This window comes from Antechinus flavipes, chromosome 6, assembly GCF_016432865.1.
Source record: "Antechinus flavipes isolate AdamAnt ecotype Samford, QLD, Australia chromosome 6, AdamAnt_v2, whole genome shotgun sequence".
Classification (NCBI taxonomy): domain Eukaryota; kingdom Metazoa; phylum Chordata; class Mammalia; order Dasyuromorphia; family Dasyuridae; genus Antechinus; species Antechinus flavipes.
Window position 1 is genome coordinate 199476755 of NC_067403.1, and position 15187 is coordinate 199491941.

Here is a 15187-nt window from a genome sequence, read left to right on the forward strand (position 1 = left end):
TTATCAAATTGTGCATACCCTTTGATCCAGCAGTGTTTCTATTGGGCTTATATCCCAAAGAGATACTAAAGAAGGGAAAGGGACCTGTATGTGCCAAAATGTTTGTAGCAGCCCTGTTTGTAGTGGCTAGAAACTGGAAAATGAATGGATGCCCATCAATTGGAGAATGGCTGGTAAACTGTGGTATATGAATGTTATGGAATATTATTGTTCTGTAAGGAATGACTAGCAGGATGAATACAGAGAGGACTGGCGAGACTTACATGAACTGATGCTGAGTGAAATGAGCAGAACCAGGAGATCATTATACACTTCGACAACGACATTGTATGAGGACGTATTTTGATGGAAGTGGATTTCTTTGACAAAGAGACCTACCTGAGTTTCAATGGATAAATGACGGACAGAAGCAGCTACACCCAAAGAAAGAACACTGGGAAACGAATGTGAACTATCTGTATTTTTGTTTTTCTTCCCGGGTTATTTATACCTTCTGAATCCAATTCTCCCTGTGCAACAAGAGAACTGTTCGGTTCTGCAAACATATATTGTATCTAGGATATACTGCAACATATCCAACATATAAAGGACTGATTGCCATCTAGGGGAGGGGGTGAAGGGAGGGAGGGAAAAAAAAATCGGAACAGAAACGAGTGTCAATATAAAGTAATTATTAAATAAAAATTAAAAAAAAAAGAAAATTGTCTGTTCATATCCTTTGACCATTTATCAATTGGAGAATGGCTTGAAAATTCAATGTTGTATTTGTGCAAGACAGATTTCTAATCTCACAAATAACAGCTTTATTTTAAATCCAGAGATTTTTATTATTTACATGTTAAGCAAACATGCATTTTTCTAACAGTATCTTTGATTGTAATTATATATTCTTTTTCCCTCTTAGGCCAAATAGAATACTACGCCTTCGCTTCAATCATTTTGCTACAGAGTGTAGTTGGGATCATTTATATGTTTATGATGGGGACTCCATTTATGCCCCACTAGTGGCTGCTTTTAGGTAAGTTCAAGTTAAATTAAATACTAATTATTTGTTATTTGATTTCTGAATCATAAATAATAACTTGTTTGTATTCTTAAAAAACTGGCTTAAGTCTAGCCAGAAATTGACTGATCTGTTGACATATGTCCCAAGGGACAAAGCAATGGCCCAGGAGTTAAAAAGACTTTGTTTTCACTCCTGGCACTGCCACCTACAAGCCATATAATACCAGCCAAGTCACTTAGCTTTTCACTTAGTATCCTTGAATTTAGAGTAGAGATATCTACTCTGTCTTCCTCATAGATATGCATATGGTTTTCTTAATAGTATTGGCTATCAGGATCAAAAAAGTTATATGAAGGAGTTTTGAAGGTTTTTAAATTTCAAAGGCTATATAAATTCATGGTAATTTTATTCTTAAGTAACTTTGTATTTGAGGTTTCCTAAATATAAGTAACCTATTTAGGTGAACTTCCACCTTGTTCATTGACCTAGCCTCCAAATTATGCATTTTTTTTCCTCTGACACCCATCTTTATTTCCTTCTAACTAGAATTTTAGTTCCCTGGCTCTGATAGGTGAGCTTTTTTGTACTTTGATATAGGCATCTGATTTTTACTAAATATCTGATTATGGGAAATTTACTTAATCTGTCTGTGCTCAGTTTCCTCATCTGTAAAATGGAAATGATAATAGCTATAGTACTTAATTACAAAGTTGTTATGAGGTTGAAATGAGACAGTGTATAAAAAATGGTTTGAAAATAAGAATTACACAACATATTTAACATATATTGGATTACCTGCCAGCTAGGGGAGGGAGTAGGGGGAAGGAGGGGAAAAATTTGGAACAAAATAATAATTACATTAATATCAGCTATTATTATTCACTTAGTATATGATCTTATTTACGATACTCCCTCCTTCACATTTTCCTTTTCTTTTAAAGGAAAAGGTTGGACTTGATGATCACTAACTATAGTCCATTCATCTCTATCATTCTAAGATTCTACTAGTACATGATATATTACAGTGCAAGATATATGCAAGTAGTTTGAGACAATAATATGATAGAGTTTATAAGCAAGTAAGACTTCTTTATAAAAATTTGTATTTGTTCCAAAGTATGCTGATCCTTTAAGAATGAGTGTTAAATGAATATTTTACATGTATTGGTCAACCTGCCATCTGGGGGGAGGAGGTGGAGAGGAGAAGGGGAAAAATTGAAACAAAAGGTTTGCAATTGTCAATGCTGTAAAATTACTCATGCATGTAACTTGTAAATGAAAAGCTATAATAATAAAAAAAAGAATGAGTGTTAAATGAATGAGTGAATGAATACATGATTAATTGCTAAATTAACATTATAGATTAACTTCTGTAGCAATTCAGTAGGGGAAAATAAATTTACTGGAATGATCACTGTGCTTTAAGAAGTGGGAAAGATTTAAAGAATGGGTAGAGTTTTTGAGTGACAGAGAAGGAAGGGGGAAATGGTTTGATTCAAGTTTAGAAACAGGAAGAGGTGTGATTTTGAAAGATGATTAATTTGACTGGAGCCAGGAGCTTTTGTGTAAATGCTTATTGCATTTCAAATAGAAATAGTGGGAGATATGATTGGAAATGTTAATTGTGATTTTCATGTCCAAGGTAAGGACTTTTGAATTTATCCTATAATGAACAAAGAGCTATTTGTAGTTTTTAACCAAGGGAGTGATATAATCAAAGCTTTCTTTAAAAAAAAAAATGTGATTCATGGCCCAACTATCTGGGTTCCTCCCTAATGTCACAGTTTCCCAGGGTGCTGATAGAGGAAGTAGAAATATCATTAAAGACAACAAAGATGAGAAAGGCAGTCATTGGAATAACAAATGGGATGGTAGTGAGAGTTTTATGTATGGGAAGTATTGGTGGGCATTTTTGTCATCATGAGAAGGAACCAGTAGATAGGGTGAGATGGAAGATAAGAGACAATGTGAGAATAATAGTAGGCTGAGTCTGCTAGAAAGGAGGGAAAGGGAAAGAATCAAAGCTCCATGCTATGTATAAGCATTGACCTTGGCAAATAGAAGGGCTACCATTGGAGGTAAAGGAAGATATAATGGGGGATATTGGAGCTTTTTGGAGAATGACCTCATTTTTTCATTGTGGTATGAGATGAGGTGAAGAAAACATCAGAGATAGTATAATAGATTTGAGAGAAATAAAGGTTTGAAAGAGCCACTGTAGAGAGAAGTGTAGTGAACTAAATGTGTGGGAGTAGAATGGTTGCCTTGCTACAGGGAGGGCTTACATAAATTAGTTTAAAAACATTTGTAGTGGACCAAATCAGCACAGTTTTGAGATTTCTTTTAGCTTTAATAGCATATATAGAGAAATAAGAAATAAAGGAAGCAGATAGGAATAATTCAGAGTTGGAAGTTGACAAGGTAAGATTAATAAAGATAAGTGGGCCAGGGATTTGAAACTAAAAGTAGTGTAGACATTTTTTATATATAAATATTAATAAATATATATATATAAATAAAAAGTATATCTACACAACTTTTAGTTTTGATATGTGTGTATATATATGTATATATATATACATATATATGTGTATGTATATATATATATATATATATATATATATCTTAGATTGCTTACTGTCTAGGGGAGGGGATGAAGGTGTTGATGTTCGGATCTCCTTCAATTCCCAGTTAGGGAATCAAATGATGAGGTTTGGTGCAGGGCAGAGAGTTGTGGGAACCCTTTCTGGTTGGCATAGGTCCTTTGTAAAAGAATTTACGAACCCAAAAAGTTAGACTGGCAAAAGAAGTTTATTGGCACTGAGAAGTCAGCTTTTGCTAGGAGACTAACTTCCTCAGTGGCAAGGTCCTGACAGAAAAGTAAAGATCTAGCAGAGGAGTCCTGGTAGAAAGATAAACAAAGGGTGTAGAGAAATCCTGGCAGAAAGATAAAGAGGGGTTAAGACTGAGAAAAGGTTGTCTTTTCAGTGGATAGGGTGTCCTCTCAGGCAACTACACCAAGGATAGGTTCCTTGGCCTGACATGTTCCTGCTTTAGCCTTCTACTAAGTCCTGTTAGGGAAATGGAGGCTGATACTGAGAAGAGAGAATGCCTTCTCAGCAGGCAGGGTCCTCACAGCAGAGTAAGCTGCTTTGGACCTTCTGCCAGGTCCTGACTGAGAAGTAGGTGAGAGAGAGATAAAGAGGGATTAACGCTGAAAAGAGAATATCTTCTCAGTGGGCAAGGAGTCCTGACAGGAAGCTATGCCAAGGAGAGAGAGAGCATCCTTGGCATGGCATGGTCCTGCTTTTAAAAGGTTCTCTGCTCAGAAATGAGCCCCCAAGTTGCTCTTTTAAAAGAGATTTGAAGTTTCAATTGAATGAGATTACTGCCCCCAGGTCTACATTTCCAGTAGAATGGGACTATTTACTAGGAATGGTCCTGAGCCAATCTTCAGCCCAGTAGGGGTCGATAGAAATAAAAGTAGTGTAGAGCAGAGTTACTAAACTCCCTGCTGAATTAGGAAATGTTTAACAAAAGAAGTTAAAATATCACTTAAAATCGATAATGTTAATTTGTTAATATGTTGCTTTGGGTTTTCATTTGAATTTGACACCACTTCTGCAGAGCTGAATTGGTTCATGAAGGAGTGGAAGTAGGGAAGAGAAGAGTACAAGAGGGAGTGTAGGTCATGATAAGGACAAAGAACAGGATTAGGGTTTGTAAGCATAAGAAAAGATAAGATGATAAAAAACTGATCAGATAAAATAATTTTAGAGTAGATAAATATGGAAGGGGAACACTTGTGAGTGAAGGCAAGATCAAGGACACTTTTGCCTTTGCCCATTAGTACTAGAAATAGTCATGACTCAAGAAGTAGTTTTGAATAAACAAGGGGAAAAATGCAAGCCAAAGTAAATTGGGGATTAGCTGGACCAGTGAATCATATATGAAGCCATATTTGGAGTTGCATTTGATGAGGAAAGTGCAGTAATTATATATGTTGCATATATAATCAACTCTGGCCTGGTTATCCTAACACCTTAGTACACTTTCATCTCAAGATATCATTTTACCATTCTCCAGCGACATTTCATAAATGTAGGAAAATATTTGGCATAGCTGTTATGCAATGTATACATTTATAGCAAAGAGGGTATATTATGGTCATGGTCTTGAACGTTCAACTATATAGATTTCACAGCTGGAAAAATCTTAAAACCAGAATTGTTTTACCTATCAAGTTTAAGGGAAGAAAAAAAATTACCATAAACCTTTGGTTTTTAAAACCAGGGTCCTCATCCTCTTCCTTTCCCGCTCCAAATCAACAAATGATCTCAAGGAATAATAATAATTGAGTTCTTGACTCTATTCTTTAAGGCCCATCTTCTTAATCTGTGGGTTGTGATCCCATATGGGGTCCCATAACTAAATATGGAAGTTTCAAAATTATGATTTATTATCAGTAAATATTTGACTTGTATACCTATTTTATATACTTATATACACAAGGTCATATAAAAATTTCTCAGGCTAAAAAGGGGTTTTGTGTATGAATCTATTTCAGTCTATTAGGGGATCAAGTGATAAGAAGGTATCTGGATCCTGTTTTCTTCTGAATGATGATCTCATTAGCCCCTATGTATTATTGTATTAATGATTCTCAAATCTTATTATCCAGCCTTAATTTTTCTGCTGACTTCCAGTCTCTGATTTTTGCATAGCCCTTCCTTACTAAATCTATTCTCTTGAAAGTCATGGCATCATACCTTCCTGACTTCTTGGTCCTCTTCATAACTAAGGAAAAGCAACAACAGAATACAATGGACTAGAATTCACCTGAGATTAAGTGCTTTGTAAGATTTTCTAGTTAAGTGGGCAACAACTTCATCTAGATAAGATTGTCTATATGAGGTTCATCACACATTCTTCCTGTTGTTGTGTACAATGTATAACACATTACACTTCTGCTTGTTTCTCTCAGCATGAGTTTATGTAAATTTTTCCAGGATTTTCTATAATCAGCTTGTTCATTTTTTATTCAATAATAATATTTCATTACTTTCATATGCTACAACTTGTTGAGCTATTCCTCAATTGATGGGCTTCTAGTCATTTTCCAATTGTTTGCTACTACAAAAAGAGCTGCTACAGACATTTTTGCACATGTGGGTCCTTTTCCTTTCTTTATGATTGCCTTGGGATACAGACCCAGTGATGGCACTGCTAGGTGAAAATATGCACAGTTTGATAGCCCTTTGGGCATAGTTCCAGATTGCTCTCCAGAATAGTTGAATCATTTCACAGCTTCACCAACAATGCATTAGTGTCCCAGTTTTCCCACATCCCCTCCAACATTTATCATTGTCTTTTCCTCTTCCAAGAATGCTTATTGATCTTGTGTTCAGTTCACAGTTTTTTTCTCTTTAAAACTTTGCTTTGTAGCTGTCTTCTGAATTTGTGTGTTGATCTTTCTTGTCACCATGGTGGTCAGATTAATTTTTTAAATTTATGTTGTTGTTTCCTCATTTTTCAACCTATTTCTTGAATTTTAACCTTATGTTAAAATTGGGTTTTGCTTCTAGAGTTTCTTGGATGGGCTTTTTGGATGTCCCCATCAGAGAGTCTTTTGAACATTTTTTGAAAATGTAAAAACCAGAAAAATAAAATAATTAGTAAGAAGTTGAAAATTATAGACAAAAATAAAATTTTATTTTACTTTAAATATATTATTCACAAAGTTTTGTAAATAGGTGATGAATTCTACTAAGGCTCCAAAAGGAAAAGACCAATGCGGGCAAAGAAATGACAATGGAAATAAATGTAGAATTTTTTTTTTTTTTTTTTTTGCAAAAGAGGCAGTTGAGGTTAGATGACTTGCCTGAGGTCAGAGCTAGTAAGTGTCAAGTATCTGAGCCCATATTTAATGCAGATCCTCCTGACTTTAGGACCAGTTATCTGGCATCCACTGTACCACTTGGCTGCTCCTATAAATGTAGAATCTTAACCCTATCACTAAAATATAGAGTGTTTAATCATGTGCTGGTTCTTATTGATAGAATGGTGTTATGGTTTTTTTTTAATTTGAAAATTCTTTATAGAGTACTAAGGAATGTTGATATTAAGGATATGGAAAAAGTCATAAATTATAAAGTCAAAATGTCTTTTGACTTTGACTTTTCTAAATGTTTCAAATGTCTAAAATATTTTTGTTTGTATTGATGCACCTAGTACATCCATTTAAAAAATCAAAACTGTTCATTGTAGAGATTTACAGGTTCACATGTTCAGTCTTTTTTTGTTTATATAAAAAAATGTTCCATTAAAATTTAAAAAGATGAACAATTTTTAAGAGGTAACGAATTATTATAAAACAGTTGAAAAATGTTTAACTTCATAATCTTCTAATAAATGCAAATTAAAACAATTTTGAGGTACTACCAAATTAGCTAAGATAATTAAAAGCAATAGAAACCAGTGTTGCTGGGATTATAATTTAAAAAGTAGAATTTATTAGATAATTCATTTTGCTAAGTATTGTGTAGGATCATTGTGCCAGATTTAATAGAACATCTATAAATAGCTTCTGTATTAATTTAACTCTCTCTTTCATTTGGGGGAAGGGTCTGGATTTCTAATTTTGTGTGTATAGGGAATTTCCAGGTAAGAAAATTCCTAACATTGCAAGTCAACTCAGTTTTGAGTCTTCAGAGTATTGTCTCTGATTTTGAGAGGAGAGAGTGACTTGAACTGTATTATATAGCCAGTATTGGTCAGAAATGGTATCTGACCTCTTGTCTTCCTGATTCATGGCTCTAGTTTCTATTCACTGTATCAAACTATCTTTCTGATAGATTTCTGGTGACAAGGTTCTTTTCTTTCCATTTGCTAATATTTTTAGTGGTTGTGCTATGAGTCTAGAGAAGCAGTTTATTTCAAAAGAAAGCATACTAGGCTTTATATCCAAAAGTTGGGTTTTTAATCATAAGTCTATACTTAATGATTTTGTGATTAAGTTACACAGTTATACTCTACTTTGAGTCTCAGAGTCTTTTTTTCCTCCTCTATTGGGTAGAATTTGAAAAATGCCATTTATGGGGAAAAACTGAAAGAAAATCATTATTTAGCATAAAGCAAAATACTTTCATGCCCACGAAAGTTGTTAATAAGGAAAGGTAATCAGATGCTATTCATTAATACTGAGGTTCCATTAAGAAGAATAAACTAAAAATGTATTAGGAAAGATAAGAAAGCATTTGTCCAATTGTTTAAACTAAGGAATAGGTGACAGGCAGAGGCTTGAAGAAAGTCTTTGTTATGGGACTGTTTGTTAAAGGGGGTATGAATGTCCATCTTTTGAGATATGTCACCTTTTCTCCTGAGAGTTAATGGAAGTTAGAAAAAATTTAAAAACTATAACACTTAAATATTATATCATGAAACACTATAAAATTACTGGCAATCTCATTTGATTACCTATACTAAGTTTTGAAGTTACATAATGATATTTTTATGAGGTTATAGAGCAAATAGTTGATCCTTTAATGACATCTTACTGAAATTTGAATTGCCTATTCATTGGGGAGGTCAGTATTTCATTACTATAGAGTTCTTCAGTTTAGGAAACTAATTCAAAGAAGTAGTAGTTGCTTCTAATTCTAACTAATGTTGAAAGAGACAGCTGTTCAAAAACTCTTCCTGACAAAACAAAATGAGAGAATCATTCTAGATGATCAGTCATATCTTGAAGAGTTTGTTTTCCTATTATATTTCTGGTATTCTAATAGACCAAGGTCATAATTACACCTTTCTAGTAATGTTACAGCAGCTTTTCTTCACGTAACATTTCTTTTTGTTTTAATAAAGCATTTCTATAGGACTCTACAGTTTTCAGTACATTTTAATATATATTTTATGTAGATACATGTTTGCATTTATCAGCAAACCAGAGACTTAGGGATAGTTTGCCTTATATCCGCAAGCTAATAACCATGAAGATTTTATCAAAGCTTGGATAAATTTGTCTTAATTTACAAACCTTCTAACACATTTTAAATGCTGTTTATTTTTTACCTTGCTATCTTGTTATGTGTCTCTTTTTTCCTAGGGCTACTAACTTGCTAAAGTGAAGTGCATTGTCAGGCCATAAGCATTAAATCTGTCTTTATGACTTCATTGGATCAGCATGTATCAGAATCTTATTCTGGTCCCCTTGAGTGTTTTTAGTCAGTATGGTAAATAAATTTATAAGTAGCCAGTAAAAAGTGGCAATCATAGAAAGTAAGATTGCAGATTGGAACCTCCAAATCATATACAAACTGTTTCAAAGATCTAAGGAGCATGACTTTTAAATTGTTATCATATAATCGCCAAAAAAGCACATCTATTATGTGCTGAATCAGAGGAAGCTAGCAAGGCTTTGCTATTAAGGCTTTTGGTCTTCTGTCAATTTAGGCAAATTTCAGACATCTATATTTAGACCAGAATAACACCAAATGGGGCTGAAATGATGTGGTAAAACCTTAAAGTTTTACCAACAACTTTGAAGTAATTTGAATATGTTAAAGAACTAATCTCAAGGTGGCACAAGTAAAAGTTAGTCTACCCCTCAAAAACTCTATACAAGGAGACCCTTAATCTCCCCCCTAGCACTTTTCCATCTCCCTTTAGGTCCGTTCTGCTAGCTGCTTCTAACACTTGTTGTTTGAGTGTTTCTCTGTGTTTCTCCTCCTCTTTGTCCTCCTTTTCCTCCTCTTCCTCTTTCCCATCACGGCCTGCTTGACAAGAACTCCAGTCCTTGTCCTCATGTTGTCTAATATCTCTGGTATGAGGGCTGTCCTTTTCAGGGCTGTGACCCCCTGATTCACCCTACTGTAGCTCCAAGAAGCTGTAGTACACTCAGTGAACACATCCTGGCAAACCATTTTGTCAAACATATTAAACCAGGTTGAGGGTTTTTCAACCTGAGGGGTCTCAAATCCATCGGAGATTCAGATCCCAAAGCCTAGAAAGTCTTCCTTCAGCAGAATAGGTGGATGAGAGCAATGTTTTCTGGTTGCCATGAAGGTTACTGAAGCAGGTGCTGTGGGTGCTTAGAGCTATGTTAGACATCTAAGGGCCAGAATCAGCCTCTGTATCCCAAGGCATCATCAGATGTCTTGACTTTGTCTTGCTACTAGACTTTGATGACCAAAAACATTGAGTAACTTTGCCTCATTTAAATCCAATTTATTTACAAGTCAAATGATATTGCCCCATACCATTTACATACCTCAAGGTCTTGTGGTGATAGGCAAGTGACAGTAGTAGGTACAGAAACACTGGGAGATATAGTCACTTTGTACACAGATGGTCCAGGGTTGTTTTCTCACTGGGCTAAAGCAGCAATGTGACTTAGTAGCCCCCCCTTTTAAGGCTGCATTGCTTATTCCCTGGCATGAGAAACTAGGAAAGGTGTCCTAAAAATTGTCTGTTTCACCTAATTGCTTATTGTGGTAGTTGGGAATCCTACCATATGATCAAAACACACACACACACACACACACACACACACACACACACACACACACACCTTGTGAAGATGATTCCATTAACCATTGGTACGTGGAATGTGTACACCATTAGGACAATATGAAAGCCAGTAGATCTAAAAGACAAACAGCTCTTGTGAGAGAACTCAGCAGGTATCACATTGAAATAGTAATTAAACCTGATTGAAACAAGGCTGACAGATGACAGCTAACTGAAATCAGAGCTGGATACATGTTTTTCTGGAGTGGCAGTGGTGGAGAGTGTTGGGAAGCTTGTATATGTTTCATAATCAAAACTAGTTTGGTTAACGAGCTTCTATGCCTCCCCAAAGGAGTAAACAACAGGTTTGTGACAATGTGATTGCCACTTGCAGAAAGTACCATGCCACTGTTATCATTGCGTATGCTTGCACCAGGACAAAGCCTGATGATGAGGTCAAAGAAAAATTTTATGAAGATTTGGAGAAACTCATCATCAGGATGCTTCTGAAAGAGGACAAGCTTATAGTTCTGGGTGACTTTAATGCAAGGGTATCCGACATAATGGGAAGACTTTGGGAGGAATGGAGTTGAAAACAGCAATGGGCACTTACTGAAGATTTATACGTATCATGACTTTCTTATCCAAATACTATCTTCTGTTTATTTCAGTGTAGTAAAAAAAACAAAAAACAAACTTCATGGACACAACCGCGCAGCAAACATTGTCATTTAACAGACTATGTCATTGCAAGAAGAGACAGAAAGTGAGAGTGATAAAAGTGATATATAGTGTAGAGTGCTGGACTGATCATAGACTTATCTTCTCCAAGCTAAATATTCTTATTCAACAAAAGTGTTGGCTCCAAAACTAATAAGGAACAATGTTAACTGATTAATCAGTTGATTAAGCACTTCTCCAAGAAGGAACAATTTGTTGCTTACTTGGAGAGAAAGTTGAGCCAATACACAGTTGGCAACAATAGAGCAGGAAAAGAGTGGAAAACTTTCAGAGATTTGGTGTACAGCACTACATTTGTTCACCTAGGCTAGACCACTGACAAACATCAAGATGAAAATGATGGGGAAAGTCAGAAGCTGCTAAATGAAAAATGAGACCTCCACAGAATTTACCAGCAGAACAGTTGATCTGTTTCTAAAAAGGCAGCATTTAACTCCTTCAAAAGTAAATTGCACAAGAGAACTGTTCAGTTCTGCACACATATATTGTATCTAGGATATATTGTAACCTATTTAACATGTAAAGGACTGCTTGCCATCTGGGGGAGGGGGTGGAGAGAGGGAGGGGAAAAATTGGAACAGAAGTGAGTGCAAGGGATAATGCTGTAAAAAATTACCCTGGCATCGGTTCTATCAATAAAAAGTTATTAAAAAAAAAAAAGTAAATTGCAGGCAAAGCTTAGAGAGATGCAGGATTCTTGGCTCAATTAAAAATCTGAAGAAATACAAAGCACTTTTATGATGCCCTGAAGGCTATTTATGGGCCAAAGATTTCTGATGCATCTCAACTACTTAGTGCTTATGGAGCTACATGGATTAGTGATAAGAATATGGTCTTAGAGAGATGGAGCAGAACTGAGATCTGTACACAACAGTCATTGCTGATTTGACCAAAGTTTTTGATATTGTTTGTTGTGAGCGCCTATGGAAAGTTATGACAAAATTTGGTTGCTTAGAAAAATTCATCAGCATTGTATGTCATTTTCACAACAGCATGTTTGCAAGGGTTCTGGATAATGGACAGTGTGCCTTCACACTTTCCCGGTCACCATGGAGTGAAGCAGGTATATGTGCTTGCTCCCATGTTGCATGATGTTTTCATCAGTATTATGGAATGCTTTCACTGAGGATGAAAATGGCATCAAAGGTCAGCTATCATGCTGATGATAAATTGCTTAACTTGAAAAGGCAACAAGATAAGATTAAACTGGAGGGAGAGTTGGTGTATGCTTTTTTGTTCGTGGATAAGTATGTCTTCATTGTAGACCCTGAAGTCTATACAACAAAATATGGATTGGTTCTCTGCATCTTGTACTAATTTTGGCCTAACAATTAACACCAAGAAAACAGCGCTTCTCTGTCAGCCAGCACTATACCATTCACATGTGGAGAACCATTGGTTATACAAATGGAAAAACTATAGAATGCTGTTCCCTTACTTGACAGTATGTTTTCCAATGATGTAAACATGATGATGCCATTGGTACATATACTGCCAGATCTAGCTCAGTGGTTAGAAGACTCTGGAAAAAAGTCTGGGAGAGAAGAGATATTAGATTGCCTACCAAAACTGAAAGTCTACAGAGATATTATGCATTGTTGTATGTCTGTGAAACATGGAGTCTTTCAGTTCTATGCTAGCAAACTAAATAGCTTCTTTTTGAGTTGTCTTAGGAAGATTCTGAAGATCATCTAGCAAGATAAAATATGTTAGTATCTTAGTACCTCCCTGAGAGCCTTTCTTGAGCTTAATTGCCAATGATTCAAACTGTACTGCAGGGAGTACAATTCTGGTGGACTAGCCACATTGTTCAAATGTCAAACATATATTTGCCTAAAAGACTATTTTGTGGAGAAATTAAACAAGACAAGTGCTCACATGGAGGTTAGAAGAAGCAATATTTGGATTTAACATATACTTTAACATTTAACATGTATTGGACTATTTGCCATCTAGGAAAGAGGGTGGAGGGAAGAAGGGAGAAAGTTGGAATAGAAGGTTTTGCAAGGGTCAGTGCTGAAAAATTACCCCTGCATATGTTTTGTAAATAAAAAGCTATAATTTAGGTGGGGGGGAAGGAGCAGCAGCAATATAAGGACACTAAAGGTTTTTCTGAAGAACTTTGGAATCAATTGTTCCACATGGGAGATAACTTAAAAGAAAAGTGATGTGTACAAATTTAGTCATCTCCACTCCTAATGTTCTTGTGGAGTATTTATACCTGACTTGTGGTAGAACCTAGATAATTTAATTATCAATTCAATTAGCCTATTTCCCATGTCTCATAGCTCAATTTGCAATTTTACTCAATGGCTGACATCTAGCAAAAATATTAACTACATTTTAGAGGAAGTTGATCATAGGTATGATTTTTTCCTCATGATGCTTTTTAGAAAGTTTTTATTTATCATAAGATTTTTCTTTTTCTTTTCAATGCAAAGGGGAGACTTCTTATTTGAAGCTATTTATAAATATGTTAGATTTTATTCAAAAGCATCTATTTTGGGATTTCATAGATAATTTGTAGCATTAGTCACATGGTCATTCATTCAATAAATATTTTTTTTAAATAAAATAACCTAGTATTTACAGAGCATTGCTAGATTTTCAGGGAGGTTAAAAGATTAAACAAAACTGGGTCCTTACCATAATGAAGCTTCTAGTTCAGTAGGAACATGATACATATAGGGCTAACTAGGTGGCACAGTGGATAGACCATCATTTTTCCCAAATGGGATCATTAAAAGTTGGATGCCACCGAATATAATTGAACATCAATATATTAGAATATAAGAACAAAAGAGATTCATACAGAATATTGTTTTCTCAGACTGTAGAGATTATTTGGTTTTAGGAGATAGCTGAGATTTTAAGGAGTTGGGAGGACAAAAGGTATTCTAGGCATAAATATCAGGAGCAAAGGAATAAAGACACAAATATGGGAAATGGTGATTGATTCATTTTGTCTGGAACATAAAGTACATTATTAGAAACCCTGGTGGCAAAATATGGAGGGTCTTGTTTTTTTTTGACTGAGAAGTTTGAATTTTTTATTTTGTAGATAGTAGTGAGAAAATGAGTGACATTGAGCAAATAAAGTCCACTATTTGTGGTAGAGAAGTGGGAATATGGCCCATTACTACCTCTAGACAATCTTTCTTCCTTTTGAGGTTCATGCTATGCAAATCTGTCATCTAATCCATAGCCTGCTGGCCATTGTGTTATCAATCACTAGAACATTTTTCTGAAATTAGGAAAACCTGAATTCAAATCTGCCCTCAGATATTTATTAATTGTGTGATCTTGAGCAAATCACTTAACCTCTGTTTGCCTTAACTTTCTTAAATTACAAAATGAGCATTATGATAGCATCAACCTTGAAAGATTGTTTTAAGGATCAAATGAGATAATATTTGTAAAAAGATACTTAGCACAATGCTTGGGACATGGCAGGTGTTTTAAATACTTCTTTTTCTTCCTTTCTCTTCCTTCCCCTTTCCCTCCTTTCCTTTTCACCTTTCTGAAAGAGTTCAATACTTTTACTGCCCAAGTTCTCAATTTACTTAATTTCCATGAATTCCTTTTCAGTTGTATACAGAGATGGCCATGCCTCTTGACCTTGCCATCACTTGCAAGTGATATACTTCTGTGTTCTTGAACTCCAAAATTTCTTTATCTGATTATACATTTATCATTCCCTCTTTCTCTATACTTTATGGATCTTGTCTTTTGTCTTTGGTCCCTCCACCCCCTATTTCTTTCCTATCACTCTTAAAATGGCTATATTCTCTTTCTTTCCACTCATCTCTCTAGACTTCTACAGTCCCTTACTAGCAGTCTTTTCTTCTTCTTCTTCTTCTTCTTCTTCTTCTTCTTCTTCTTCTTCTTCTTCTTCTTCTTCTTCTTCTTCTTCTTCTTCTTCTTCTTCTT

General features: G+C 35.2%; 1 protein-coding gene across 1 annotated transcript in view; it reads left to right on the forward strand.

The window, feature by feature from the left end:
* ATRN (attractin) overlaps window positions 1-15187 on the forward strand; it is a 236781-nt gene that overhangs the window by 38226 nt on the left and 183368 nt on the right. The window contains exon 3 of the mRNA XM_051965371.1: window positions 905-1018. Within this exon, the coding sequence (XP_051821331.1) occupies window positions 905-1018 (114 nt within the window). The remainder of the gene's footprint in view (window positions 1-904; window positions 1019-15187) is intronic.